Source organism: Chinchilla lanigera, unplaced genomic scaffold, assembly GCF_000276665.1.
Source record: "Chinchilla lanigera isolate Chin_1 unplaced genomic scaffold, ChiLan1.0 scaffold00008, whole genome shotgun sequence".
Taxonomy (NCBI): domain Eukaryota; kingdom Metazoa; phylum Chordata; class Mammalia; order Rodentia; family Chinchillidae; genus Chinchilla; species Chinchilla lanigera.
The window spans coordinates 909,873-936,140 of NW_004955409.1; the positions used below are offsets into that span (position 1 = coordinate 909,873).

At 47.3% G+C, this 26,268-nt stretch overlaps 1 protein-coding gene across 2 annotated transcripts in view; it reads right to left on the minus strand.

The window, feature by feature from the left end:
- Unc13c (unc-13 homolog C (C. elegans)) overlaps positions 1-26,268 on the minus strand; it is a 435,225-nt gene that overhangs the window by 19,961 nt on the left and 388,996 nt on the right. For both annotated transcript variants that reach the window (XM_013510339.1, XM_005376625.2), the window contains 2 exons: positions 24,155-24,235; positions 14,253-14,400 (listed from right to left, as the gene is read on the minus strand). In XM_013510339.1, the coding sequence (XP_013365793.1) occupies positions 14,253-14,400; positions 24,155-24,235 (229 nt within the window). The remainder of the gene's footprint in view (positions 1-14,252; positions 14,401-24,154; positions 24,236-26,268) is intronic.

Below are 26,268 nucleotides of genomic sequence, written 5' to 3' on the forward strand. Positions count from 1 at the left end.
GGGGAGGGGAGATGAAGGGGAAATAAGCAGAATAAGGACAAGCCATGTTCAGGAACACAGTAACTGCAATGAAGATAAAACACATATGCCATGAACATGAGCTCAGAATGATGCTATTGACAAGAACAAAAATGGGGAAAGGGATTTAGAGGAGGGAGGGAGGCAGGAGGGAAGGGAAGGGATTCAGACAAGTTGTATGATGCACACGCGCCGCTCCCCACGACGACGGAACTGCGTGTCCTGCAAACACGCAGTAATAAAAACATCTGTAATTAGAAGCCGCGCTAGAATTTTGGGAAAATAACATCGAAATAAAAAGTTTTCTAAATCTGAAAAAAAAAGCAATGGAGATTAAACAGTGTAAAAAATCAATGAAACAAAGAGCTGATCCTCCTGAAAGGTAAACAAAAAAGACAGAACTTAGCTAGATTAAGAAAAGGAAGGAAGGGCTGGGGATTTAGCTCAGCTGCAAAAGCACCTGCCTGGCAAGCGCAAGGTCGTGAGTTCGGTTCCCGGTACCGGAGAAAAACCAAAAAAAAAAAAAAAAAGGAAAGGAAGGAAGATAAAAAATCAGAGATGAAAAGGGAACCATTAACCCTCAGAAGCACAAAAGATCATTAGATTAATATGAGTAACTCCACAGCAGCAAATTTGAGTCACCTAGGAAAAATGGACAAATTCCTAGAGAAATGCACCTTACAAGAGCGAGTCACAAAGAGCTAGAAAAGCTGAACAGACCAATGACAAGCAACCGGATTGAGTCAGTATCCCCGAGTGCCCCAGCCCAGATGCTTCATGCTGTGTTCTTCCAGACATTTAAAGAAGAAGCTGATACTCATTCTTCTCAGTAATTAAAAGGGAGGAGGAGGAATTCCTCCAAACACATTCTACAAGGCCAGCACTACCCTGATACCAAAACCTAAAAAAGAAAACTATTAACCAATATCCTTGACGAGTATAGAAGCAAAACTCAACAAGATCCTAGCAAAATGGAGCCCATGACACACTGAGCAAGAGGATTTATCCCGAAGACACAGGATGGGTCAATGCAGGCAAACCAGACGCTGTGAGAGCCACATCAGCAGAAGGAAGGGCCAGGCACCTCAGGAGATGCAGAAGAGGCATCTGACAAAATCCAACACCCTCAGGGTTGAGGTGCAGGACAAGTTAGGTCTAGAATGAACATGCCTCAGCCTACAAAAGCCCTTGCAATCAGCAAACAGTTAACTTTACATCAGATGGGGAATAGCTGAAAGCTTTTTGTCTGAGACCTGGAAAAAGACAAAGGTTCTACTTTCACCACTTTTATTCAACCTAATGCTAGAATCATAGAGCAGTTTAGCAAGAGACAAAAATAAGTGTCATTCACACTGGAAAAGAGGGGGGTCAAATTGCCCATTTGCAGATGACGCAGTTTTACATGTAGAAAAACCCCCAAACTCTAACAAAAAGTAGTAGAACTAATTACGACTTCCACAGAGTTGCAGGACACAAAATGAACATACAAGCGTCAGTAGCCCACTATAGACGCCACTGACGGAACCAAAAAGCATCCGTACATGAAATGCACAGACACGCACAGAAGCACAAGCACCACACGGCCTCACCCACGTGTGGGGTTTTGAAAAGCTGCGCTCAGAGAAGTTGAGAGTAGGGTGGGGCTCCCCAGAGGCTGAGGAGGAGCAGCAGAGTGGGGCAGGGCACTGGTGACGGGCACCGAGGTGAAGCTGGAGAGGACAGCGAGGCCCCTGTGCGGCTCTGACACACGGGCTGACACACGGGCTGACACAGATGACAGTCGCGTCCTGGCCATTTCTAATCGCTAGGTGCATTTGAAATTTGTCACAAGGAAATGATCTTTGCGGAGATAGAAATGCCTAATCCGACTTAAACGTGACTCGGTGAGCGCTTGTACTGAAGTACTACACGAAGCTCTGTTAACACACATAATTCTATGTGTCAGGTAAAACCCGAAAGTAAAAACGAAATGGACTTAGTTTTTACAACGTGAACTTTAAAGCACTTTGGTTAGACCAGATAAACCAAACAGCTTTAGGAAACCTTAACAGACATTTCCCAGAATCAAAAAGGATTTCCAGTGCTGAAATATTTCACTTGTTTAGGAGTTCTCCACATAATATGCCTGGAAAGGTTGACCAATCTTAGCTTGACTATTTTCTGCCATTGCTATCTAAAAAAGGCATCCCATTCCTTTACTAGGTAGGTCCGATGCTTAGTACATTTGCCCGCAATAGTAGGATAAGTTGTATATCTCAGAAATACACCTAATGCCTTCATTTTTAAAACAGTCACTATTGAGCTTCATGAAAATTAGAGGTAATTGGAAAACAGTTTATATTTTTGGCTGCATGTAATAGTATGTTTACAAGTCAGAATACAAATTTTATACAATGTATTTGCTCTTCTGATACTTAAAATTAGCATTGATGTTCACAGTCTCCTGTGATATATCTGACACCACATGTTAATACATTACTCTTTCAAATAATTTTTTGAGTTTTTATTGTGTGTAAGGGAATAGATTTCTAGGCCACAAAAAGATCAAAATAATGTTCTTTCCTGCAATGATGACATTTTGCAAGGCTTCTGGGATGAGAAGTCCTGTACCCCCAACAGGCTGGCCTCCCTGTCTTCCCATGGTGACACCTGCGGGTTCCCGATACGGAGGACCCTGAGCCCTAGACTATGTGAGGTGAGTTCCCTCTAGCCCTGCAGGAAGGAGGCTGGCCTGGGTTAGGCCTGGCGTCTTTCTACAGGAAACTCTGTTTGTTTGTTTTTTTGTTTTTCTCCGGTACCGGGAACCGAACTCACGACCTTGCGCTTGCCAGGCAGGCGCTTTTGCCGCTGAGCTAAATCCCCAGCCCTCTACAGGAAACTCTGGCTCCTAACAGTGACACACCGCTGAGGATGCATCCTAACAAAGTGGGTGTGATGCCACTGCTGGCTGCAGCTGCCTTGGCTCTGGCGCGGCCCTGGTCATGCTGGCCCAAGGCTTCCCCCTGCAGCCTTCCAGAGTCACTGTCATGCTTCGCGCCTGGGCGATGCCCTCCTCAGAGCAAGCTGGGAACCTACAGTTATTGCCATTTGCTTCGTGGCCACACCTTTTCTGATATTCAGTGTGTACATGCAAAGGACCCACAGAACTAAAAGTCCAAACTCTGCTGGCCTCTGGGGCAGCCTCTTCACGGGGAGGAGTTACCTGATCTCCTCAGGGAGGCATGGTGGCCCATGGAACAGGACGAGCCTTTCAAGGTTAGCTTTTCTGGCAAGAAAGATGCTATTTAACAGTATTTCCATGCCATGAAAAAGACAACTTTCTGCAATGTTCCCTCTAAGCTCAAACTTGAACATCACTCTGGCTGAACTTTTTGCCTAAGTAGCTTAAACTCCATTCAATTCAGTCAGGCTCAGTCATGCCAGGTGTTTGAGAAGTTACAACTGAGAAGCCAGCCCTAGGTAGACAACCGCTATGAAAGTCATTTCTATCACTGAAAGATTTCAAAGTCATTTTTGTACTTAATATGGGTTATGCACTGAGTGAGTGTCTTGGCTACTCTGTTTAATCCTCTTCAGAAGATGAAGGCACTAATAAAACAAGTAGAAAATTACTTTTTGGTTATTTGGCTATGTTCCCATGTAAGAGCAAATGGAAGTCACTGGAAAATTGAGTCTGTCCAAATAAACCAAAGAATTAAACAAATGGAAGCTGCCTCCAAGAATTCTGAATTATTTCTGCAGAGAATATTATGCAACTGTATCACTAAAAATACCCAGCAGGAATGGTGAGGAATATATTTCCCTGTAGCTTTGATGGCAAAATAGTAGCTGAAAACACAACTGTCTTAGATAATTTAAACATACGTCAAGTATTTGCTATGTAGGCATTATCCTAGGAAAATATGTATCTTCATTTAATCTGCTTACTGACCCCAGGCCATGTAAGGGCTCATGGGTATTTGGAGTTGCGTGGTGGGAGAATTCTATCATTTCACTGAATAAATATTTATATCAAAACCACAGTGACAGTGAAAATAGAGCTTATGCAAATGGGAAGGGGACCAAGAGCTTAGGGGGGCAGGGAAGGAGGCAGGGAGTCAGGGGAGGGATAGGGGACAGAGAAGAGAATTAAGATGTACTGTGTGTGCTTGTACCCACTCCTCACACAAATGTAACCATGTACCGAGACTGTGCACTACTAAAGGACAAATCACGACAGGGTGGTCTGAAATTAAAGTCTAAGTCTGAATCACAGCCAACGGTTTCCTGAAGTCTATGGGTAGTTAGAGATGGCTGGAAGGAAGCAATCACTGGGCAGTTTCTAGTCAAGCTGCTGTGTAAATGAATCTACACACGATTAAATGTTCAGCAAATGAATAACTGGATTAATAAGGGAGTGGGGAATTATCAGTGACTGACCACCAGCACAATCTGTCCTGCTGGGTTACACCACTGAGTAGCTGGGTAACTCTCCACACAGCTGTCTCGCCAGTGTCTTCTGAATCCCAAGGAACACCTGGTTTACGCCCTGACCATGAGGAGCAGGGTGGCCTCTTCTCATCACTGAGCCATCTATTCACCACCATGCTCTGCTGACTAACATTTGGGCTGGTAATGACTGCACAAATGTGAGTATGTATTTATGGTTTGTCTTCCCTGACAGGATACATGCCCCATTACCTGATCTAGCTACTCCCAGGAGAGGAAATGCCAATTAAAACTAGGAAGCCTATAGCAAATTGCTAGGGAATAACAATAAAAGAGGTCAATTAAGGCAAGAAAAATATGAAGAGGAGGAGGGGGAGATAGAGGTCTAGACCAGTGGTGGTGAGCCTCTGGTACGCGTGGTGCAGTGGGCTTTTTATTATCACGAAAAGTTCTCAAGGGCTCATCAGCACTGGTCTAGACCAAAGGTAGGTTGTTCTCAGCTTAAAAATAGTCTGCTCAGAGTATAAGACTCTCTATGTAAGTTTCTCGGATTTAGAAACTACATAGGAAAAAGTGACAGCAGAAACATAAGCAAGAAAGAAAAAAGAATGGATGCTTCACAATCCAGAAAACTATCCAACTACAAAGGTAACTGAGAAAAAGGATCTGTAGAACAAGCAGGAAACAATGAACAAAATGTCAGAAGTTCTCACTGATTAGTAATTTTGTGCCTATAAAAAAAAGCCAAGACACAACCATGCACTGTCTGCAGGAGACAGTCTTCACCAGCAAGGACACCTATATAACTGAGGAAACTGAGTCAGAACTTCACCACCGAACTCTATGAAAGATTTAAAGAACTAGTACTATTTTTTCTCAAACCATCTCAAAACATCGGAGGATAGAATACTTCCAAATGTATCCAATAAGGCCACTAGTACCATGATACCAAAACCAAGGACACAACAAAATAGAGAAAACTACAGATCAGTATCACTGATGAGTACAAAATATTAGCAAACCAAATCCAACAGCACAAAAACGTCATCTATTGTGATCATATGGGATTCATTCAAGGATGCAAGGGTGGTTCAATATACACACATCAGTAAAGGAGACACATCACATTAATACAAAGGCATATGATAATTTTTGGAGATGCTGAAAAAGCATTTGACCAAACCCAGTACCCTTCATGGTAACAACTCTTTAAGTATGAAAGGCATGTACCTCAGCATAGTGAGGTTATCTGTGATAAGCCATCAGACACCACCATACTGAGTCTGGAAAAGGTCAAAGATATTCCCCCAAGGTCTGGAATAAGTTAATGGTGCACAATCTTTACCCCTTGAAGATAGTGCTGGAAGTACCAGCCAGCACAATCAGGTGAGAAATAAAAGGCATTCCACACTTTGAAGGAGGAAGTTAGTCATCTCTGCGTGCAGATGACATATTGTTATAAACTTCTACGGACTCCCCAATGCTGTGAGATCTAATAAACAAGTTCAAACAAGTAGCAGGATTTGACAGTCAACACATTCCTGTATATTAATACTGAACTATTAGCAAAGTCAGGGAAGCAATACCACTTTTTATAGCTACCAAAAAAAAAAAGTCACAAAAATTCTGACTAAACTTAACCAAGATGTCTACACTGCCAGCTCTATGGCACTGATGAAAGAAACTGCAGGCACAAGCGTGTGAAGATATTGCACACTCACAGAGTGCAAAGTTGACACTCTCCAAGTGACCCTCAGAGTCAGCACAATCTCCACCAAAATTCCAGTGACATTTTGCACAGAAATTGAGAAAAGGAACAATCTAAAAGTTTGTACAGAACCAAACAAAAAGCTGTAGACATCATGCATACCAAAATATACTACGAAGGTATATGCATCAAAAGGCACAGTTGTGACGTGAAAACAGGCATCTAGACCAAGGCAAAAGAGCACTGTTGAGCCCAGAAATCCCTGGCTGTGCTCACAGCTGCCTGATCTTCCACACAGGCACCAAGAACACACAAATGGGAAGGACAGGCTCTTCCCTGAGTGGTGCTGGGGACTGGAGGTTCCTACACAGATGAGTGAGATTAAGTCCTTGTCTTTCACCACACACCAGATCCCCTCAAAGAGGACTATAGATTAAATGTGAGGTGTGAAACTATGAAATTACACTAAGAAAACATAAGAGAAAATCTCCAGACTGCAGACTAGGCAGGACTTTGGGGGATAAGACCATAAAAATAAGAGCAACAAAGGCAAAAAGGCAATGTGATTCCATCAAACTAAAAGCTTCTGCATAGCTAAGGAGACCTACAGAGCCAAGACAGCCTACAGGATGGGGAAATTTCTGAAAACTGTATATTAGTGTTCAGAATATATGAGGAACCCCTAAACTCAATAGTAAAAAGCAGAGGACTCAAAACAATGGGCAATAGATTTACAAATGGGCACTTTTTCAAAGAAGACACACAAGTGGCCAAAGCATCAAGAAAAAGATTCTCACACACTCATTGCTGGGGAAGAGCAATCCCAAACCACACTGCAGTGCCATCTCCTTTGCCCTGTTGAACAAGTGCTGCTGAAGGTGTGGAGCAGGGGGACCCTTGAAGGATGAAGAGCTCTCGATAAAAGCAGAACTTTGCGTGCACGGTAGCCCGTACAGGTTGTGTGTCCAAAGGAAATGAAGCCAACGTGTCTAAGTGCCATCTGCCCCTCTACAACCTGGCTCACAACTGTCAAGGTGGGGACTAAGTGAGTGTCCATCAACAGAGGAACCAGGCTAGAGGATGTGGCACAGTGCCACAATGGAGTGCTGTTCAGCCACGACAAGAACGAGCTTCTTCGTGACCGCGGGCATGAACCAGGGACATCACATAAGTGCACCAGGCATAGAAAGACAATGCCCCGTGACCTCACTTCTACGTGAAATCTAAACAGATGAGCAGCGAAGACCAGAGGGTGAGGCGCACGGGGAAGGGGCAGGGCGCTGGACAGAGGTGGAGTGCTCCAGTCTGAAGAGTCAGGAGGGAGGGGTGCGTCTGGGGTGTCCTAGGCAGGACCGGTGCTGCCCTTCCCAGAAACGACTGCACATTTCAAAATAGCCGAAAGAGTGTTTTCAGTGTTCTCACCATAAGATGTACACTTTAAGGTCAGAGATTTGCTCATTTCTCTGATTTTATCATTATACCATACATACATGTACAAAAACGTCATGCTGAGCTCTAAATTATGTATAATGTGTTGACTGAAAATAAAAATAAAACAAAATTGGGAAGCCTAATTGTTAAGCCTAACACTTGTCTCTCTACCCTGTTCCCAGAGTCATGTGTGAAGCCCTGACCCCAGGTGACTGTGTCTGGGGACAGGCCTTTGAGCAGGGACCGGCTTCGTGAGATCACACCAGTGATGTCCGGGTCAGAGAGGACTGAAGTCCTCCACAGGGAAAAGGCCAGTGAATGCAGAGCCAGAGGTGGGACCTCACCAGACCTGCCTGGCCCTCCAGCCTCAGCCTTGGGCAGAAGTGGGGGTGAAGCTGCCTGGTCTGGCTCGGCCTGCTGTCAGGATTGTGGTGTGACAACGAAACACCACTGAAAAGCAGGAAAGAGCCCGCCTCCTAGAAAGCTTGCAAGCTCTGTCTTTGAAATGTTCATCAGTCTTTTAAAAAGCTAACTCCATCACTTGCTAGTTCTGTGACCCAGGGAGCTCTGCCTTGAGCTGTCTCAGCAGAGCTGTCATTAAAGTCGCAAGACTAATTCCTTCCATGAAGACAAGCTTTTGTTCTTCCTGTGGATAAAGCCCACTGTCTAACAGATGGCCACCTGGCTTCTAAGTGAATCTGAGATGGACGTGGACCATGATGCTGAGGTAGCAGGCCCAGCGTGTCTGGCTGTGCAAAAGGGAGTGGAGTCTGTCCGTCTTTGGGGTCACTTAGTGGGTCACCCAGGACACACATCACATTCAGCTTAATGTTCCTTCAACTATTAAACGTTTTTGCTGTTCTGCCTTTGTGCAGAAGTTCTCTGGGTTGGGAGGAGATTTTGATTTTGAGTATATCTCCCCACCATTTCCCACGCCAGAAAATATGTACAGTATCAGGCAACACACAAGCATGTGCTGAGTTAGTGCCTGGTCATACCTGAGTCACACAGTGAGAAGTCCTACTGTGAGGTCCTAATTCCACTGCTCATATCAGATGCCCAGTGGTGGGCTGCTGGAAAGAATGAGACCTGTGGACTGAGATGGCTTTCATTCTGATGGTCATCTCACTGCTCCAGATGCTCAGAAAAATAAACATCTTTGTTTCGCCAAAACCAGCCTGAGCTCGAAGTTGGAAGAACTTGGGTTTGAACACAGTTCTCCCACTTGCTGTCTTTGCCACACTTACGAGTCACACAGTGTCACCCCGAGACTAGCCTGCTCCTCTGCAAAGGTCTTGTGTTTCTGACTGCTTCTCTCTGGAGGTGACGTAGGATGTGCTGTTCTTGGACTGCAATGTGTAGTTCAATGGGGCTTATGCTTGGGCATCAGGCTGCTATATCAAGTTACCCTGTCTTTTTGGAGAAAAAAAATTCAAGGTGTTTATAAACCAGGGAATTAAATGACTTCAAGTGGAAAATAAAATGAGGCAAGGCAGAGCTGCACTGTGCAAGATAGCAGTGCAATTTAGTGCTGGAGTGTGCTAGCCATCTGCAGCCTGTCAGACACATTTTGCTTTATAAACAGGTATTGTCAGTCAACAGCCAAGCTCTCTGTTGGGATTTGTAATTTTGGTGTCTTCCTAATCTGACCTTGAGGGCTCTGTGTTGTGAAGTCAGCGCCCAGGAGCCTGACCGGGGAGAGTGGTGTAAGGAGGCTGCTGTTTGCAGGGGTTAAGGTGGGGATCTAGGAGACTCCGAGGGACAGTGGAACTACTGTGCTCACAGCAGAGAGCATGGGGAGTCATGGAGTTCCTGTGCAACAGAGCTGAGAGCCAGGGACGTGGCTGGGGCTGGAGAACGAGATGGGGCCCACGCATCACCTACTGCTCTGGGGTACCGGACAGCTGCACCCACTGGAAGCTGAGGGCAGGGGTATGGGCAATGCAGGTCCACACCGTTCAGCCTGTGGAGAGGTGTGCAGGAGGGCAGCCACAGCACCCAGTACCCTGCACTGCTGATTACCTAGCACAGAGCACCCAGCACTTTGCCCTGCTGAGTACCCAGCATGTGTTGGGAGCCACTGGAGCTGGATGTTGGGTCATATGTCTGTGGGCAGGAAGAGCCAGAGTGCCTCAAGCAGTCGAGCTACCTCAGTATTGAAAAAAACATCCTGCCTAGACAATTACAGTCATTAGTCACTAGGCAACATTACCTCTCCAGATACTAACTTTGCAAGCGTATAAAATACACGCTCCTACTGTTGAAGTCAGTCCTCTTCCCCATCAGGTAAGAGGTAACTCCACCTGGCCCCGGCTGTTGTCCTTTGTATTTATCTTCTAAATCCTCTTGCCATTTTCTCCTGGGGGACCATCGAAAGAAGACAGAGTCCTACAAGCACAGAGCACTTGGCACCCTCCATTGCCCACTACCTAGCACCACGCACCTGGCCCCCTCCCCCGCAGAGTACCCAGCAGGGAGCACCTGGCCAGGCACACAGCAGTGCAGAGCTCCTAACACACTGTTTCCATGGAAACAGCATCAATCTAAAGATTGCTGCCCGCCTGGATGGGAGATTCGGGAGATCAAGGCAGGGTGGAGAGGAGGACCGACCCGGCTGGCCCAGGAGCAGCGGGAAGGGAGCTGGGCTGGGGCTCTGGTCAGTCACACAGGATTTCTTCGCTGCTGAGATGCCATGCAGAGTGCAAGCCTTGTTTCTGCTGTGCCCTGGTGGTGTAGCTCCTTGCAGGTTCCGACCATCTGTGACAAGGTGTCTTCACCCAATTTGCAGCTCTGCAGGTTTGGGGAGGAGCAGCACAGAACAGATGGCCTGCTGGGTCCATGCCAGATGTGCCTGGCATCACTATGACCTCAGCCAGCAGCAGCAGAGGAGCCCACCCTGGGGCCACCACTCACACCTTCCTTGTAGAGCAGCCTGTGGGCAGCATGGGTGACACTGGTGACCATGCCCAGCCTTGCGAGTGGCTGAAGCATGTTCAGACCTCCTCATGTCTCCCCTGGCCACTCCAGAGATGTGCTAACCTCCTGTGACAGAGGGCAGCACTGGCTAGGGCAGAGGTTCCCAGGGCCAGGATGGTGACACAGGTCTTTGGCTGGGATTGCAGAGTTTTGGCTGCTTGGAAGGGCTCACCTGCCAGAGACAACCCCTTCTGACCGTATTTCCCCCCAAGCAGCAGGCTAAAGCATCTGAGCAGCTCTCATGTGACGTCCCCAAGTCAGCTGACATCCTCGGAACTCTACCACGAGTGGCCCTGGGTATATCAGCCAGGCCTGGGCCTAGAGCTCATTTCCTTGTGCGGTACCAGTTCTTCTGACAGTGAAATATTATGCTGTTTCCCCACAGCTCTGATAAGAAAAGACGCTTTCCACAGAGAAACATTCAGAGAATGGATAATTATAATTATGGATAATTAATGCTTTCACCAGGTAATGTGACCCCAAAAGCCTTCCGCTTGAGAGACTTTCGACTTTTATTGCTGAGAATAAAAGTGTGCTTGGATATGTACAACCTAGTATTTGAATTGTTCATGCATTATTCTAGATACTGTCAGAAATTTTCCCACTTAAATTATAAAAATGAGACTGAACAAAGCCATGTAACATTCATATGATGTCATGATTATGCTGCAACAGATTCACAGATTCCAAGGTGTGAACCAGCCGCTTTCTGCTTTCTGTTTCATGTTGAAATGCACTTTACTCCACTTCTGCAGGATGCAGGCTACCAAAGTGACCCAAATGATCTTATTTAAATTGTAAACAACTTCAAATAAGCAAGGACTTAAAGATTTTACTCTTAAGAGGTGAAAAAGAGGAGAGATCATAGAATAAAACTATTTCACTCATACATTTTAATTCATATAGTCATCACCTATAAAAGCTTATTTTTCTTTTCAAGACATTAAATCTCTTTTCTGTGCAAGGCCTTTGTGATTCACGTTCCTTGCGCTGTAATAAAAACCCAGATAAAGAAATAGAATTCAGCCCAAGACAGCTGAGCAATTCATCATTCTGTGCTTCATCCCAAATTGTGTTACCCACTGAAAAAAACTACTTAATGTGTTCAGATTTTGTTCATTTGTCACTGTCCACTCCTGCATGAAATATTCAAAGGGCCTTTGAAATAATGAAATAACTGTTAGGAAAACTTTTTTATGATAGATATTATAGTCAAGATGCAAGAAATCATTTTGCATTAGATTTGAAAGCTTTAAGTAACTCATCCTGGGGAAGCAATGAAAAAAAGGTGCAATTTTTCAAGCTAAACATTCAGTTTAAACCACTGAGCCAACTTTTGAAGGAAGAATATCTAGAAGTCATAAATATTAAAATAATTTCTATAAATGTTACCTCAAATTGGCTGGTACAGAGAAATTTAAGACCCATTTCATAGTATCTATTGATCAAAATAGGTGCTAATCTGGTACATCTTGTTTTAAAAGCAAGATAAACACCTTTTACTAATAAAAATGTACTGTCGACCTGCTCAGCATGCTGGGAATTTAGAGTTAGGGATGTGTGTAGCACTTTCCTGAAGGCTTCCCACCACCGGAACACCCTTCTGCTTGTACACTCAGGGCCCAGTCTACTCCATTGTCTCCTTTCCTGTCTCCTCATGCCAACGTTTTGGTCCTTCTAGCACAGCCTAGTTTACAGCATGTGCTGGGTAGTTGTGATGGTCAGCTGGTCTGGGTCCAGAGACCCCGGAGAGGAGCCTGGCCAGTGAGGTTACCACCTTTGCCACTGGGTGGACCACTGATGTGTGCCTAGTGACATGGGCCTCGGAGGAGGAGATGGGTCATGCGGGTGACGTGAGGGTTATATGCCTCCCCAGCCCTTCCTCTCTGCCTCTTCCTCTCTGTTCTCTGATGCCGTGTGCCGAGCAGCTTTCCTTCACCATGCTCTTCCACCCTGACGTCCCTGCTGAACAGCCAGCTGACCAGGGACTGGAAGCTTTGGAACCACGAGCCAAAATAACCTCCCTCCCTTAAGTTGTGGGTCTCAGGTATTTTGTCCCAGCGACAGGAAACTGTCTGACACGCATCACTTCCCACTGCTCAGCCTCCCACTGCTGCCGTGTCCAAGGTGTGCTGCTGTTTGTTGCTGTTGCAGGGCTGTTGTGTGCACCATGGGGTGTCTGACAGCACCCCTGGGCTCCCCCCCACAGCTTCCAGTAATGTGATCATCACTCCAGAAACCAGCCAGTCCAGGTTGCTGCCACATGTCCACTGGAGGACAAAACTGCTGCGTATAGAAGGCCCTGTTCTGCTTGGAACCACCCTGCAGGCATAAGACTTGGTTCAGAGCAGAGGAGAGTGAGCAGTGTGACAGGAGGAGTGCAGGCTAAGCCCGAGTTTCAGGGTGGGCAGAGCCCTGCTGAAGTGGTAAACACATTGCTCTCCTTCACTGAGCTCAGCTCTGTACAAGCTTAAGATGATTTCTACATCCATTCTGAATCACATTGTCCTATGTTTAAAACAGGAAAGAAAGACACTGCTTTTCTAAGACGTAGTTCTTGTTTGAACCCTGTGACTCATAAATTTCTAATGGGACCTGAAAGATCTTTAGTTAGTTAGTTTATTTCTTTGTTTCTTTTTTTCTCTCTATTTTTTTTTCTACTAGGGTATAAAATGACTCTAACTCTATTCCAGGAAGAGAACAAAGGAGGAAGAAAGTCAGGTAAAAATTGGAGTGTAGGAGAGGAAGAAAACAAAGAATAACTGAGCAAAGAACAGTAAGATTTTCCATACTTAAAAGTCCATTTACAAAAAAGTTAAATTCAAATGAAATATTTTTAAAGGAAAGTATATCTTTCAACCTGCACATAGCCAAAAGAAAGAATTAGCAGTAATTGAGTTTTTCTTACATAGAATACTACAGCTGACCTAGCAGAGACAAGGAAAAATAGAAAAGAGAAAGGGAAGTGAAAGACAATTTTTTAAAAAGAAAGGAAAAGAAAAATAAAATTTTACCGTTAGCCCTTTACTCCTAGTTTAAGGAACACAGGGAAGGGCAGGCAGCGGGCCCTCGCTCTGGGTCCTCGTCACTGGAGAGCCTCCTGCAGGGCTGCGAGCCCAGGACAGGACGGACGCCGGCGAGGGGGAGAGGAGGCGAGAGGGCCAGGGTCAGGGCCGGGCACTGAGGAGGAAGGGCCCCTCCGGCCGGGAGCCCCTCCCTAGGGCCCTGGCTGAGGGCTGATGAGTGCGCAGAGCCCCGGTGGGGCCGGAGACGCTCAGGTGTCTTACTCCTCCTTCTTTTTGAAACTATCAGGTTCACGTCCTTTTCAGTTATGATAAAGGCTAAATTTTGGTTTTGTTTTGTTTTGTGTTTTGTGTACTGGGGATGGAACCCAGAGCCTTCACACTAAGCTGCCACCCCAGTGCTTTTTATTTTTTATTTTGAGACAGGGTCTCACTAAGTCAGTACGTTGCCCAAGCTGGACTGGACTTTCAATCCTGCCTCAGCCTCCCTGAGTGCTGGGACTGCAAGGGTGCGTCACCACAGCCAGCGGATACTCTCTTAACCCTAACCCTCCGTTCTTAATGAAGTTCTAGTTTACTCCAGACTTAGTACTATTTACAGTAATTCTGAGGTGGACTTTCAGCGTGGGGAGCAGTCTACCCGGCCTCAGGTCAGGCGTGTTACTTACTCTGCGAAGTCTGCGTGTCTATGAATTTCTTCACCAAGGCATCCGTGGTCTGGGTGTAGAGACTGAGAGCGTATCTCAGAGACTGAAGATCCGGGCTCTTCTCCAAGAAATTCTTCTTCAGGCCATTTCCTCCTGCGTGGAAGTATTGCTAAAAAGAGAAGGAAGGTCATATAGGCAGTACTGGAGGAAGGACTTTGCTACTGAAGCTCACAGGCAGCACTACACAGTCAAGGTAGGTACAAGTGCACAGGCACAAAGCATCTGCTCAGAGCAAAACCGTCCTCCTCTGACCTGGTTCTCAGGAAATGAGGCCCTTGAAGACCTAAGTCCTTCCCTGTCATCCCAGCTTGGGTTATGCAAACAGGAACCTTCCAGAGTGAGCGGCCCAGGTGTCCACTGTCAGCTCGGTTACCACTCCTGTGTTCAGGGCAGAACAACACCTAGGTTTTCAGCATTTCACAGACACTAGCTTTGCAGGCACTCGTTTAAAATTCCAGCCCAGGGGCCTGCAGCTCCATCTCACCCATTCTTAAGTCACAAGGTCACACAAAGGTGCGGAAATTGATTTGCCACACTGACTTCCAGGAATCTACGGGTCTGAGAAACATAATATAGCATGCAGGCTTGGGTTTCTATTTTGTTTTTTGATATCGCCATCCAACAATCCCAAAAGATTTCAGTTTATATTTAAGGTGGAGGAGAGGCCTACGCATTGACAATGCACTTGATCATTGAGAGACATTAGCACATTACTGGCTTATGCACAAACAACCACTGGAAAGGCAGAATGCCTAGAAAGATGCACCAGAGCTGCAAGTTTCCTCTCAGCACTTGTGGAGGACAGTACATTCATAATCTTCTGGTACATGTAGACAATGGGTCTCTTTCTCTTCCTGGGCCCACAGTGCTGGAGGAAGCTGAATACTTGGTCACTGCGGCTCCGGGATCCACCATCCGCACAGAGTGGAGGGGTTCTGAAGGTGTGAATGATGATTCGGGTCCACCCATTGAATACGCGTCACCCTTGCCCCACTCTTGATGAACGAGGAACTGAAAAATCAAAATTATCTCAGTGTTCAAAGGGAGGTGCAGAGGAATAAAATGCTCCAGGCATCTGTAAGCTCCAGAGTGTTCCTTCAAAGCACTGCACTAGAGACTCAGGGTGTGACCTGGAGGGGGCACGGAAGCAGCGGTCCCGGGAGATTCTCCTCGAGGTCACCAGTTTCGTGTACTGTATGTAGCAATGGCTATGGGGGAGAGGCAAGCTGAAAGGAAAAACCTTTTCTTACTCCTTAGGAGGAAGCAAAAAAAAAATAATGTTTAAAATGGTTGCCCAATTTGTCATTCTTCTAACAATGTTAAGACATTTTCACATGCAGACAGTACTCATTGAGGACCAGGAGTCCAAAGTTGGGGCAAGTGGCTTGATGGATGAAAAAGTGAGTTCTTTTCCTCAAGAAACATACAATATATCTGAGTGGAAAAATACCAAATGGATGTATTGGGGGAGGTTTAGCCTGGTCTTAACTCTGTGTCCTCACAAGAGGGCTGGGTGCCCTCTGGTTTGCTTCCCCGGTGAACCCAGGTGCCGCCAGAGGGGAGGGCCACCCCAAGACAAGAGGGCAGCACAGGTGGAGCAGGACAGGAAAGGGGGGAGGGGGAGGAGAAGGGGGAGGGGAACCCGAGTGTGGATCTCAGGTCAGCCGGATCTTAGCTGACCTGAGCACATGTGCTGGCAGACTGTACAGGAAGGCAGAGGAGGAATGATAACTAGGCTTTTACACTTCTTAGGAGAAGTGGGCAAAAAGATTCAGTGGGTGTTCTGTGTACTGTACCCATAGTGATTTCACTTTGCATTTTCTTTGAGCTCTTTAAAGACTCTAAATGGTAGAAAATAGCCAATAATTAGGTGATTTTTGCCCATAGAAATGCAAACTGATCACTGCTGGTGGACTGTGACTGAGTGGGGCTCTGCAGATAGATCTGTCTTGCCCGTATTTGTAAGTTTATTTTAGCTTCGCTTACTGCTTACACACTTGTGGTTCTCGGGCCTCTCTGGTGTGCCAGTCCTTACATTGCGCTGGTTCCCTCGCCTGTTGATGGGTGGATATCATTCTGGCATGTTTATAATTGCACTGCTATGTTCTTTTCAAAACCGTTCCTTCACAGTGCGTATGAAGTTGCACAGGTGACAGCACCTGTGAGGGTGACCCGGCTGTTAGGGTCCAGTGGTTGAGGACAGGGCTGTAGGCCCTGGGGTCACCTGGACAGCATCAGGGACAAGGCCTGCCCTCCCACCTGCTCTCTGCTGCCTGTCAGAGCAGATGCTGATGAAACCCATGCTGTGAACCAGGCCTTGTCCTGAGCACCAACCAGGTCACAGGAAGGACTGCAGCGGATGCCGGAAGGTTAGCATCTCCTGGGAAGTACAGCTCACACGGCGCAAGTGACTAACACACACCAGACGGCGGTGGAAGCAAGCAGGTCCGTGAGCTAGGGGTCAGCGAAAGCTTCCGGATGGTGACAGCTTTCGTGCTTATTGGTCAGTGCTGCTGTCCCCACCTTCGGCAGCCTCTGGATAACGCGTCACAGTGGCCGGATGAGGACAAGTCTGCTAAGTCACATTGAGAAACCCGGTCTCAGCAGTTCGAAGGGAGAACGGGGAGACCTGAGGTCCGCACAGCCCCTTCTGATGTGGTTTCGAGAAGTGCTGTGTGCTGCTGTGGTCCTGTCTCATCACTACACTGTGCTGCCTAGAAACCCCGTCCCGGCTGGGCAGACACGGTCCAGGGCAGGTGAGGGTGCACGCTGTTCTCCAGAGGGTCACAGGGCTCATTCACATAACAAATGCCCCAGACCCTCAGTGGGAAAGAAAGCTGTCTAACTTTGTTAATATGCCTGGTTTCTAAGATTATTTGGCTACAGGACACTTGGAGACAGTGACACCTTAGGTCTGACTTTGTCCTGGGAGGAGTCCGAGGGTCTCTCTGGAGCCACAGGGCGGAACACCCAACTGACTTCCTCCTTCTGAGCCAGTCTTCCAGGTCAAGGCTCCCAGATGTCCAGCACATGCCACTGGATATCTGTCCACAGTTTGGGGGATACCGTGGAATATGACCTTGGAAACCCTAGAAAAAATATGGCTTTGAGTTTGACTTTGGAGACCCTGGAAAAGAAGAATGTGGCTGACTTCACTGAACTGAGAGATTTCTGAGGAAAGAAGGGTTTTTGGCAGGCAGGACAAGAGTTCAGCTATGAAGGCATAAATTATCTACCTATTCTTGAGCCTTCCTAGTACCTAGAGGAAGACGTATTTTCCCACTCAGCCATTATTCTGTAGGTCTCCGGGGGTGGGGGACTAACGACAAAGTGAAAACAAAAATAAGGTCTGACTTTGTCCTGGGAGGAGTCCGAGGGTCTCTCTGGAACCACAGGTCGGAACACCCAACTGACTTCCTCCTTCTGAGCCAGTCTTCCAGGTCAAGACTCCAGCGAGATATTTGGTGAATGGAGATTGGAACCCACAGAAATGATGCTTTTGTCTCTGGAGTGCATTTTATAACAGGGGAGGCAGCAAAGCAGAAACTCAGAAGAGGGGAGCAGTGTCGGAGAGCAAACAAACTAAGGTGCTAAGCACGGAAGCCGCCTGCTCGGTGGACACAGACAGCAGGAAAACGACAGCTGCAGCTCTGCAAATGCGAACTCCCAGGTGCCCGTTTACCAAGCCTGGTGCTGTGTGGAGTCGGGGGCACCTGTGCTGGCCATTACCACGCGGCCTGGAAGTCAGAGGCAGGGGCTCGGGCCCGCCTGGGCCTTGGCACCCAGGGCTCCACACCTGGCTCTGACTCTTTGCAAGGGACCCGAAGAGACGGGACAGGAGAGTTTTCATTTTGCTTGGGCTGGAGACTGTGTAGGAGGAAGTCTTCATTACCAAACACACCCCACTGCCAGAGCGCACGTGGCTCGGTTATCTCACTCCTCACAGTGAGTTACACACCAGCAGGAAATCACATGCTCAGGGGAATGTAAGTGTGGGGCTTTGAAGCTTCTGGATGCCTCCCTTATGTGTGTGGCCTCTGAACAGAAGGCCAAGGCTCAGTTTCTTACTGCTCCTCGGACCTGTAGCAGAACCCAAGACCCCTAGGGCCTTGTGTTCTGCTTGGAGGCCCCATGTGGGCAATATAAACCCAGACAGAACAGTCGGCAGGTTGCTGGTCATCTCCTTGACAGGAAGAGTGTTCTCAGTGTCTCCGGGGGAGGGTGTGGAGGAGTTGAGTGTCCAGGTCATACAGGAGGAGGGGTCCACAGGGTGCTAGGCCCTGCCCATCCTGACGTCTCGTCTCATGAGGACGAGGACAAACAAAGGCGAGAAGCTTGCTTCACAAATGTGCTGTTGAGGCAAAGCTGGAAGTTATCACCCTGCTGGCTCGTGATGTGAATCAGTCTTGGGTGTCTGGAGTGGTTGGCGAGCACATAGGGATAAATGGGCCTCTGTTCCCGAGAGACATGCGGACCACCGGGTGCAGAATGAATGAGGAGTGTCCTGGAGCGTGCAGCTGTCTTCAGGATGGAAAGTTAATGCTTGTGAAGAGTGTCCTATGCGACAGGAGCTGTGCTGTCTGTACGCGATGACTCATCGAATCCTCCCTTCCTACCCGGAAGGTAATATTGTCATGACCACCCCGCAGGTTGGGGGCCCGCCCACCGTCTTCCCTCCATCTCCCCCGGCCTCGGTCCTCCTGGGTGGTGGTGTGGTCCCCATGCAGGCGCGGACTCTGCGTGGATGTCACCCCTCTCCTGACACAGTGAGGGCTTCCACCCTTCTCATTTTAATTCACGGGTTTCTACCACATCTGAGTGGGAACTGGAAAGAGCTGTTACAAAGCAGCATTTTCTTTATCTGAAAAATAACGAGATTTTTTTCCCTGTTTCTCTTATTCTTCATGAAACTGCAGAAAATAAAGCACTTGAGACCTGGCTGTGATTTTTGAGATGAGAGAATACTGCTAGGTAAAAAATCAGGATAGATACTATCTGCATGCTTAGTGAGCCTTTCTTTCTACAATCCCAAGAAAGTTCTCGAAATTCTTACGACACTTCATGTTGTCACACACCGTGTCTTTCAGAGTCTGTTTTTACTGACTTACGGGACCACACTAATGCTTCCTCACAGGACTGCAGGAAGTCCCTTTCGGTTTTCTCTACAGTTTTGGTAACTGTTTCCCACCCTCACTCCTGCTTCCAACACTTGCATTATCCTTTCGGCAGATTCATGCAGTTAGTTCACTTTGCAAGTTTAGCTGCAAGCGCAGGCCGCCAGCAGCCACGTCTCGTTCTTAAGGGCCGGGCAGACATGGGGAAGTTTTGCTGATGGCCCTAAGTCCTCCTCTGTGCTCTGGGTCAGGGAGCCGCTCCCCGGAGCACGGTTCAGCGTTTCCCTTTGGCTGAGTCTTCCCCCGAGCTCAGCCTCAGCACCGGCTCCGGTCCCACACCCAGCACTCCCTCTCGCTCCCCACTCTGGGCACGGCAAGTCCCAGGCTGACTGGTGCCTTCCCTCGTGTGACTCCTGTCGTCCTTCTCTTCCTCCTCGAAGTCACAGATGTTCTTCTCGGGAAGATTCCCCCAGATACCCACAGAGCATTTAACACTGGATTCCTCAGCGCATCATCCGAACTTCCTTCATTTTACTGACTGTGCATGTTTTATTCCTAGGACTTCTCCTCTCCGTCTGCCTCATTACTCACTATTTCTATGTACAGTAAGCCTTCAGATGATTTTTGAATTGCAATACTGCAAATGAGGTGGTTATTTTGTTTTGCCTATGAGCTGAATTTTAAATAATGCAAAAACTTTACTTGTGACGATTTTAAAAAGATGCTGAGCAGCAGTTGCTGAAGTTGGATAACAGACCTCAGGAAGAGACCAGACCTTGGGCAGGGTGAGAAATTCAGACGCATGAGATGCAGTTCAAAACCATCTTCAGCTATTTGCCCAGAATCTGGTGTATAAGAAATGGTAAATAAGAAAGGAAAAAGTAACTTCCAAAGCTGTATTTGAATTCATGCTTAATTTACATCCTTCATACTAAGAAATGCAGATTTCTAGAGGCCTGGGACACACATGTTTGTTATTTTTAGAGGAAGCTCAGTGTGGACACTCCCTGATGTCACAGGCATCTACACCAGCTCTTGCAGCATGTGTATTCAGGTCCACATAGGGAGAGGTCTGTGGGAATTTGGAAGCAGCTATTATTATGCTGTTTATTTCAAACTTCCTCATGAAGAGCTTTGAGGATTGTTCAAGATTTAAGAATTGTCTTTAGATTCATGTTCAAGCCAGAGTAGTTGCTTCTGGGAGAAGATCTCATTTCCTATTGGAAGAAACTCACATTTCAGCACCTCCTGCACTGGCCTGAGTCTTCCTGAGCTGGTGGGCTGGGACTCCAGCTCAGGTGAGCCTCTGTCCAGCCGACTTTCCCTTGTGGAATGGTTGGCTGATTGTGTCAATGTGAGAAGTTAGAAGCTTAACTAAACTGGCTCAGTAATTCTACAACCTAGGGTGTAGACGACCCTAGAGCACCTCGTCACCTGGACAGCATAAAGGGAAAATGAAGGACAGATTGGCTTCTGTTCCTCATAGGAGCTCCAGGCTTCGACTTCGGCTCCATCTCTGGCTTCTGGCATAGACTCTTTGGCTCCCTCCTTGGACCCTTCAGCCTCCTGGCTTAGACTCGACAGCCTTCTGTCACAGGCCCATCGACCTCCTGACATGGGCTGATGGGACTCTGCAGTAAACTCCAGAGGTTGGGCTGAAACTTTCCAGTGTCCAGTGTGCAGACACCCTCTGCATGCTTCTTCACCTGACTCTGTGGCTGAGCGTTGTAAGCCAATCTTGTAATTTCTTATACATTTGTATATCTTGTTTTATATCTGTTTTTCTAGTAAAACACTAGCTGATATACCTTGTGGCCCTCTGCTTGCCTACACACACAAAAGAGGTGGCTGGACATGTGTCTCATAGCTGTCACCCTACTCCTTTTGCTTCCAAACACCACCTTTTAGCCGTTTAGTAGGTGAATGAAATGGATCCAAGTCCAGCCAGTCACGATGATGGTTCCTGTCATTTGTGCCATGGTTTACACTCCTAGTTTAGAACCGGAACTCTGTGGGGGTGCAGCCCAGTTACATTTTATTGTCTCAGAGATTTAGTATTTTCATCAGTACTTGTATAGAGATGGGAAGACTTTAAGTTGTTTTTCAATAAATAGAGAATAATTGAAGTAATACAAATTTTCTGATGCAGTTGAATTCATTTTGGCCTGTGATATATCACTGTTTCTTTGTAAATGCTTAGTAGAATAATGAGGAGTGAGAATGGCTTCAGAGTCAGGGGTCCTTCTCAGCTCTGCAAATGACTAACAGCACTGTGGTCATGGACAAAGCCTAAGTATCCTCGCCTCCAGCTTTCCTGTCTGTTAAATGCCGACAATCGCTTTGTCCTATCTCACATGCAGGTGCTAGCAGGGATTTGGAGAGAGGATGCAGACGGAGAAGGATGTGACGTGTGCACAGGCCCTTGTGCCTGTGTTCTACAAACACCAGAGCACTCTCCTGCACGTCTCTCTATCTCAGTCCTCACCTGTTTGGCTAATTGAACTAACGAGGACTTGGCCGCGTGGCACGGGCTGCTTTGGTCTCAGAGGTCTTTCCTTCTCAGAAGGGGTCTGCTCAGATGACAGTGCTCTCCTCGTAGCGTGGGTGCCAGGCAGACTCTGAGTCTCCAGCACTTGGCAGATGACTCTCCTAAGGAATGCTCCTCCTCTGGAAGTCACCTCCGGAATTCTTGCGTGGTCAGACAGCCATGATCGTGGGGCACATTGTGAGGCAGACAAGCTGAAGGGAGCCTGGGCTTTCCCAAACCAACCACAGGGGCCGTAGAATGCAGATGTCAGATAGCAACCCCAGCAGAGAGGCAGGCCATGGCATCAAGTAGTCACCCAGCAGACAGACCATCCCAACGGAGGTCCCTGAAAGCAGTGGCACCCTAGAAATGAGGCGTGATGGGGCCAGGGACCTGACCACAGGCTCATGAAGACCAGCATCAGATCCCACTCTGGAAGAGCAGGCCATGATGAGGACCTACGTACTGGACCTTGAACACAAGGTACAGGGACCCTCCAGTTACAATGGGCCTGGCATATGAACAACTTGGGTTACGACTGGAATTTTAGTTTTAACTTACGACCAAAATCTTGAGTCATGACTCAGATGCTGGCTGCTTGCGCTTTCAGAGCCCTCAGATACAGATTTAAACCTGAAAGAGTTCTGGAAGGAACATTACGACATCATTTCCCATGTGGGGTTAATTGAGAAATCCTGGTTCACGTCTCTCAGGACACTGAGATCCACCTGTGTACAGGAGGGAGCCTCTGAAGGCCACGCAGTGGAGCCTGAGCCTTGAATCAACAGCATGAGTTACTCAGCCCTCGGGAACAAATGAGCTCCTAAGTCAGGGTCCACTGTAGTAGTTTTGCCCCCAGAGAACAGGGCAAGAGTTTGGTGGTGGGGAGTGGGTTGAGAGTTTTCACAGATGACCTAGCAGGAATGCAGGGTCTTTGAGTGGCCAAGGTGCGACCAGAGGGATTTGCTCAGGATCAGGTCTTCCGCTGCCTCAGGCCTGGGGGCCGCAGGCTGGGCAGTGGGCTCCTGGCCTCACAGGGATCCTCAGGGAAGCATTGGGCTGAGTAGGGGCACTGGCTCCTCTCCTGTTTGCACAGAGCACAGCCCCTTCCCATCCAAAAGCCTCACACTGTCCTCGTGACATCCCCTCAAGGCTGTGCTCAGTTTGTAACTTTCACCTTACTTTCCTCCTCAGAGGACACTAAGCAGCTTTTATTTTCTGCACCAACGCTTTCCTAGACGTAGCCATTGCTGCTCCAAACATCAGGCCATTCTTACTCAAATATTTCAAAATAACTTTCAGGAAGAATCAGTTTCAAACTTTCCCTGTATTTTTGTCTTCCATGTTTTCCTCAAAATTATTTTGCTAAATCGCTACATTTTCAGACAAAGAATCCGTGGGCTCCTTCTGCACTTGATCTCTGCCCCACCCCCAGAACCTCGTGTCTTCACCTGTGGTTTCAGCCCTGAGGCAGCAGAAGACTCAAGCCTCAGCGCAAACGCTGAAACTATAAAGCAAAGTCTGCGGTGATGGTTCCGGGAAGGTGTGGAGCCGGGTTTGATGGTGCAGTAAAGCTCTGCTCCTCTCTGTGGGACCATTCTCCCTCTTCCAGTGACCCCAGGCACCTCACAGGTCTCTGCTGCCCCGGCCTCTCCAGAGAGGCATGGCCTGGGCCATGTAGGCAAACCCATGCTTCTAACTGTAAGCTTTCACATATAAATATGAACTACTTGCAGACAAAAGGAATTGTCTGGAGCAGAGTTGTGACACCACCTTGAGACTGCACACATTCAGCTCACATGCCGCTAGCTTTTGGTCAACTTCTGGCTCTGAGAACTCAGTACCCGTAACACATGGCCTTTGATTTTCAACAGAAAATAAAATCAACCTATCGTCTTACTGAGAGAGTAAAAGGTGCTATTTTAAAAATTCATTTCAACTAGCATAGAAAGCAGAAAAGCAGACTCTGCTAACCTAAAGCCTCCTTGAGCCATCTGTTTAACCAGGTTTTGGAGATGTTTGTCTGTCTTTGAAACCTAAGTTACAACAGAAGCGTTACGTGCATTTTCAGGGACGAAGGGCACAGGCATAAGAGTGCGTGCCCTGGGTGTGAGGAGGGGACCAGGCGTCTCCTTCTCCCACACTTGGAAGGACACTTTGGCTCCCTCCGGTGGCCTTGGGGCTTGGGGGCTCTGGCCGAGTGTGAGGGCGTGCAGACTCACCTTGACGGTGGCCAGCACTTCCTCCATGATGGCGCACTGCCTGGGCGTCAGGCCCCGGGCGTCCTCACGAGTCATGTGCTCCTGGAAAACGGGTTTGTTCATTTAGTCAGCGCTTTCACACAGGAGCTGTCAACTTCCCGCACGCCAAGGTCTCCCGCTTGAAACACCTTTGAACTGGTGTGCTTGTTAATGAACATTTTGCTATATAGTTATAAATATCCATTTTGCCAAAGGAAGAAGCGCTAAATACCTACATGAAAAAAGCACTGCTTTTCCCAGAGAGGTGACTTTATTTTCACTGAGAGTTACTGTTGGAAAAGTAGGGGATGAAACCTAAAGTGTGTGTCAAAGCCTTTCCATGCTGGGGTCTCCCGGAGGGAGGCGCTCAGTGCATGTCAGCCTTCCTGGGGTCCCCGCAGTCCACCGCAGACACAGCGCCTCTCCTCAGTCTCCCGGGAAGAGCCCCAACTATCAGCTGGGTTTGGCTGTGGGGAGTTTCAATGTCTTACAAGCATTTTAGTAGTTTACCACAGACTTCATTACTTTACAATGGATTTTTTTCATTGTTCACTGTCTCAACCCATCATTCACGGCTTATTTAAAGAAGTGATGGTATGAAGTTGGAGAAAATAATGAACAGGGAAAAGCCAAACTCTTCCTGACTCTCCCACCCTGGGACTGCCCCATTCTGCTCCATGACAGGCACCGTGCGTGTGCTGGGCATGGAGCATGGGCCCTGCCGCCCCGGGTGAGCCTCTCTGTGCAGGGTGCAGAGCTCCTGTCCTGCCCTGGCCTCTGCCCCACCCTCTTCTCTTCCACAGTTAGTGAGCATCCCACCCGCTCCTCCATCCTCCAAGGTCTAGGCGTACAGTGGTGGTGGCTGAGTGGGGACTCTTCAGCGAACCCCAAGAGCTCCCATGAGGCATCGGAGCCACTGTCTTTGGACACTGTTGAAAACGTGCTGTCCGCATCACGGCTGAAGGTGTACCTTCCTCTGATGCAGGAGCTTCAGCTCCAGTGTGGGAGATCATTTAATGTCTCCTGAACTGCAGTGCTCAGTGCCTTTGACACTCAAGGAGCATGGGAGAGGGGAATGTCGGAGGACCAGTAAATCTCGCGCTTCATCAGTGGAGTATATTTTACAGTGTAACCACATTGTTCTTTGCCATAAATGATGTATGTGGTGCTATACAAATATCATTATTACTAGGAGTGATTTTCTGGGATTTAACAACAGCTCATTTAAATAAGGCCGTCTCGGGAAGAGGGCAGCAATGGGTTACTGATCCGAAGGCCAGGCCACGGAGTCACAGTCACCGGTGTGTCACCAAGGATTTCTGATCCTCTGTCAGCCATCCGTACATATTTGTGCATATTTACTTTGGTTTTTATGTCAAATAAATCAGACTGCATTGAACGGTGATACCAGGTATACGTAATATACGTATGTTATGAAGTTCCAGACCATGTTAATTACTATTAGCAAGTAAATCTGTTGAACAAATGGTTTAATAAACAAATGGTTTAATAAAATAATCCTAATCATAGTCAAATGTAGAAAAACAATTACGGTAGCTCCCCGCGTTATCCTATTTTTCTTGATCATGTGTTCTCTCAAGGTGGCATCCATTAATATTTATGCGTAGGAGTTGTGAAATTACCCAGCAGTGCAACAGTTTCAAATAGCATCTTTCCAGCAGATCAAATCTGCTTTCAAACTAATACACTGAATTTTTAAAGTGGTTTAAGTTTTTGAAAAAGGAAATGGTAGTCTGGTAAAAAATAAGTGTAATTAGCTTTGCAAATTTTAAAGTTCTTTGTGCCAGTGGCAGTTTCAGTATTTTGCATATGACTGTAGAGGGCTCAGAGATCTGCAATTCATGTGAGATGAATGGACAGACCCACAATTTTAACATAAAATAGCAAGAGTCAGTAAGAAAATGATGTGATCCGGAACGGAGTTATCTTCTCATCAGCTGCAGATAATAAGGTTTTATTTTTAGTCCTTCCGATCACTTCAGCGCTGTTGAAATGACCTTTCAGACCATTTTATTCATACTTTGCATTAAGACTTAACAGGGAATTCACCAAAATGCAAAGTCTTGGTGGTAACA